At 31.3% G+C, this 3,291-nt stretch overlaps 1 protein-coding gene across 1 annotated transcript; it reads right to left on the bottom strand.

Moving 5' to 3' along the window:
• Window positions 1-774: 774 nt before the first annotated feature.
• LOC109808560 (acyl carrier protein 1, chloroplastic) lies at window positions 775-2,813 on the bottom strand. The gene is made up of 4 exons (XM_020371604.2): window positions 2,595-2,813; window positions 2,384-2,497; window positions 2,128-2,250; window positions 775-1,088 (listed from the first exon to the last, which is right to left on the bottom strand). Exons 1-4 carry the CDS (start codon window positions 2,643-2,645, stop codon window positions 960-962), a joined length of 417 nt encoding a protein of 138 aa, XP_020227193.1. The 5' UTR covers window positions 2,646-2,813; the 3' UTR covers window positions 775-959.
• Window positions 2,814-3,291: the final 478 nt, after the last annotated feature.

Genomic DNA, 3,291 nt, shown 5'->3' with positions numbered 1-3,291 from the left:
CACACTATAGTCACTTATCACTCAAGGTCTCTTCTATTACAAAGATGTTTTGGTCGTAAAACTTATATAGTAAAAAAAATTTATGCATTTACGACTTTTTGAAAATGTTGCTAATTTAAGCTTTTAGTTAGACGAAAGAAGTATGACTGATTTATCATTTGTGAAAAGCCAATAAAAAATGTTTGAACTTATATTCTTATTAATGTAGGATTGTTTAAAAAAAAAATTTCTGTTGTTTTAATCTCTTTTTTAAAATATTTTTTTAAAACTTAAACAAATTGATCTAACATGTATGGAAGTTATGGAGAAATAAAAGCAGTAAAATAACTGTCTAAAAACGCTAGAATTTAATTTAACTTTACATGTCATTATAATTATGACACTCTTTGGTTATTTCTAACACAATTTTTCGACGCATCATATAAACTATTATATTTTTTTTCTCTCTTGTTCTCTCTAATTATCTAGAGACATATAGATAATATGCCTTGGAGAAAGAAAATTTCTTCTTATTTCTTCCTACGTGAGCGTTGGAGAATATCCGAGGGCAAAAAACTAAAATAAGTTTTTAAAACCAAAGGGGAAAAAAAAGTAATTAAACCTTGTTTTGACTTGAAATTAACTTTAGATCTAAGTTCAATTCTTACCTTAGGTCCTTAGGGCCTTAGGCAATCAGGTACTCGCAAGTCATAAAAATAAAGGCTTGGGCTACTACTAGTGGTCCCAATTGAACTAGGAAAATAAAACTTTAAAGTACAAAGCACAGGAAAGGTGTAATTAAAAAAGATAGATTTCAATATTTCATTTGATAGTAAAAGAAAGAGACTTATAAAGGCTTGGGCTAGTTCTTAATGAATAAAACTAGGGTACAGCAATCCTAGAGGAATTTAGAAAAGATCTAGCATTTACTTGGAGAGCAATCAAACAGAAATACCAATATAAAACTAAAATATCATGGTTTAAGCACTCTTGCTTTCAAGCAGCTTATCAATCATATCTGCTGCTTCTTGAACGGTGGTAATGCTCTGGGCACTTTCTTCTTCCACACTAATACCAAATGCCTCCTCAAGTCCCATCACAATCTCAACCTGCATAAAATTTGAAAACCAAGTCTAAATAAATGATCAACCAATAGATTATAAAAATTTATATGACAGATGCAAAAAATGCCAATTAGACAGCTCCAGTGATACACACAGGGTGAAGTAACTGGAAGAGGGTTGATATGAACCAAACATTACAATGGACTCACAGAACATTTTTATTATACTATTCATCCATGTAGACCAAAAAACAATGTCAAAATGTTTCTCTAACAGACACGATAATAGTCTCAACTCTCGAGAAACAGGACAACCAGGGGAAGAAATCAATACATATTTATTTGCTCAAATAACTTGAGCCATTTTATCAAGGATACAACAATTATAAAAGACTAAATGATCCAACTTCAATACATCATTAACAATGAACACAGTGCTATTTGTACAACCAGTTACAACAGCAGTTCAAACGGAATGTTTTTATTTTAATGATCTATTCCTCCGTTACATTAAAGAAACAGAAAGAGAGAAAAGAACAAGCAGAGAAGGAATGGTTTGTGGAATTCTAACAAGTAGACTGGGTAAGGGTGTGTTTGTTTTGTGGTTACATTCAACTTAACCCAAAAATAACAAATTACTTGTTTTGATTTTTTTTCATTGGAAAGTGAAAAAAGTCCGTTATGGTGTTGAACGATTTCCAAACACCCACTAAAACTAATAGCAATTACAACCAAAGGGTAAAAATTATGGGGGCATGTAATTGTATACACCAGTGGCAGTGACTAATAAGTACTGTAATAATAAAATAGATAAAATAGCAAGCAATAATGAAAAGAAAATACTAACCAGTGCCTTAGATAATGTTTAAGGGATGAAAAGTAAAAAGATTTTTATTGAAAAGTATAAAAATATACTCCTTCCCTATAACTTCAACGTAATTTTCAACAAAATCTTTGATTCTTTAACTAATTAGCTGTACAGCAAGACTCACAACAAAATGACAATAGATACAATCAAGTATTGTGAAAAAATTGAGCCGAGATTTTATGCGAAGGCAATAATTCTTGCATAAATATGATCATACCGTGTCAAGAGAATCTGCTCCAAGTGCAGCAAATTTGGACTCTCCATTGACAGCGGATTCATCTGGTAGCGCCAGTTGTTTCTTGACTATGTCACACACTTTCTTTACAGTTTCTGGTTTGGCCTGATCAAAACAGCAACAAAAGCCGCAATCAGCACAAATCATGGATGAAAGATGAAGTATAAAGAATCCAAAATCGATTCAAGAAGAACTAAATAGAGTTGATAAAATATAAAATTGGTGGCGAAAGACTCACTGCACATGAAACTTGAAGCCGAGGCACTCTACGCTGCAAAGTAAGGGAAGGAAAAGTTGTGCCCTTAATTGAAAGGGAAACTAAACCCGTGTTAGGGATCCTACGAGCAGGTACCTGTTTTTGCATCGAATAAGGAGTGTGGGAAAAGAATTGTGTTAGTGGAAACAGTGATGCAGATAAAGAAGATTGGAAACAGTTAGTTAGCATTTACCAGTGTCTGTGTTTGGTTGAAGGAGAAGGAGGTTGCGGTGATGGAAGCCATTTGATTTGATTAGCGAGATCTGAAGAGAAGAAAGGGCGGAAGCCACGAAGAGTGTGTGTGTGTGTGTGTGACAGCGAGACAAGTGCGCTCTTTATAGTAAAAGCGCCGTTAATTGTTGGTTGGTTTCGTTACTTTCGATGTTTCTTTCTTTGGTTGGTTTCGTTAGGTTTGCCTTATTCCCTTATGCTTGTTTTCGTCGTTTTATCTCCGTTTCGTTCCCCTCCGCAAGCCGCCACGCCCGTTTACCACCCTATCTATCATTTCATTAATCAAATTAAATAATACATTTTATTTCATTTTTCACTCTTATAATCATGTTTTTTTCTTCTAATTCTTCTAAATTTATTTTTTAATATCTGTCATTAAAGAAGTTAATCACGAACGGAGTGTATTTTCATAAAATAAAATAATACGTATTATACATGAATTTACGTAACAAAATATTAAGTAACTTTATTACCACAAAATATTAAATAATTTTTTTAATTATAAATATTTATAAATTCAATCTATTCAATATTATTTTAATTTAATAATTTGATTATTAAAATTTAATATATATAATTAAAAAAATTAAATTTAATAAAAATTATTATTTTATAAAAGTTATTTAATATTTTATTATATAAATTTAAATTAATCTATA

The sequence above is a fragment of the Cajanus cajan genome, chromosome 5 (assembly GCF_000230855.2).
Source record: "Cajanus cajan strain Asha chromosome 5, NIPB_CcT2T_4, whole genome shotgun sequence".
Classification (NCBI taxonomy): Eukaryota; Viridiplantae; Streptophyta; class Magnoliopsida; order Fabales; family Fabaceae; genus Cajanus; species Cajanus cajan.
Note: the sequence above shows the minus strand (reverse complement) of the source record. Positions and strands in the feature narration are given on the sequence as shown.

Bases quoted from the DNA above. Each gene is read 5' to 3' on its own strand.
- LOC109808560 (XM_020371604.2), bottom strand. From the start codon at position 2,645: ATGGCTTCCATCACCGCAACCTCCTTCTCCTTCAACCAAACACAGACA. The intron at 2,498-2,594 runs GTAAATGCTAAC...ATGCAAAAACAG, and splicing joins TCAACCAAACACAGACACTG to GTACCTGCTCGTAGGATCCC. The intron at 2,251-2,383 runs GTGAGTCTTTCG...TGTTTTGATCAG, and splicing joins GGCTTCAAGTTTCATGTGCA to GCCAAACCAGAAACTGTAAA.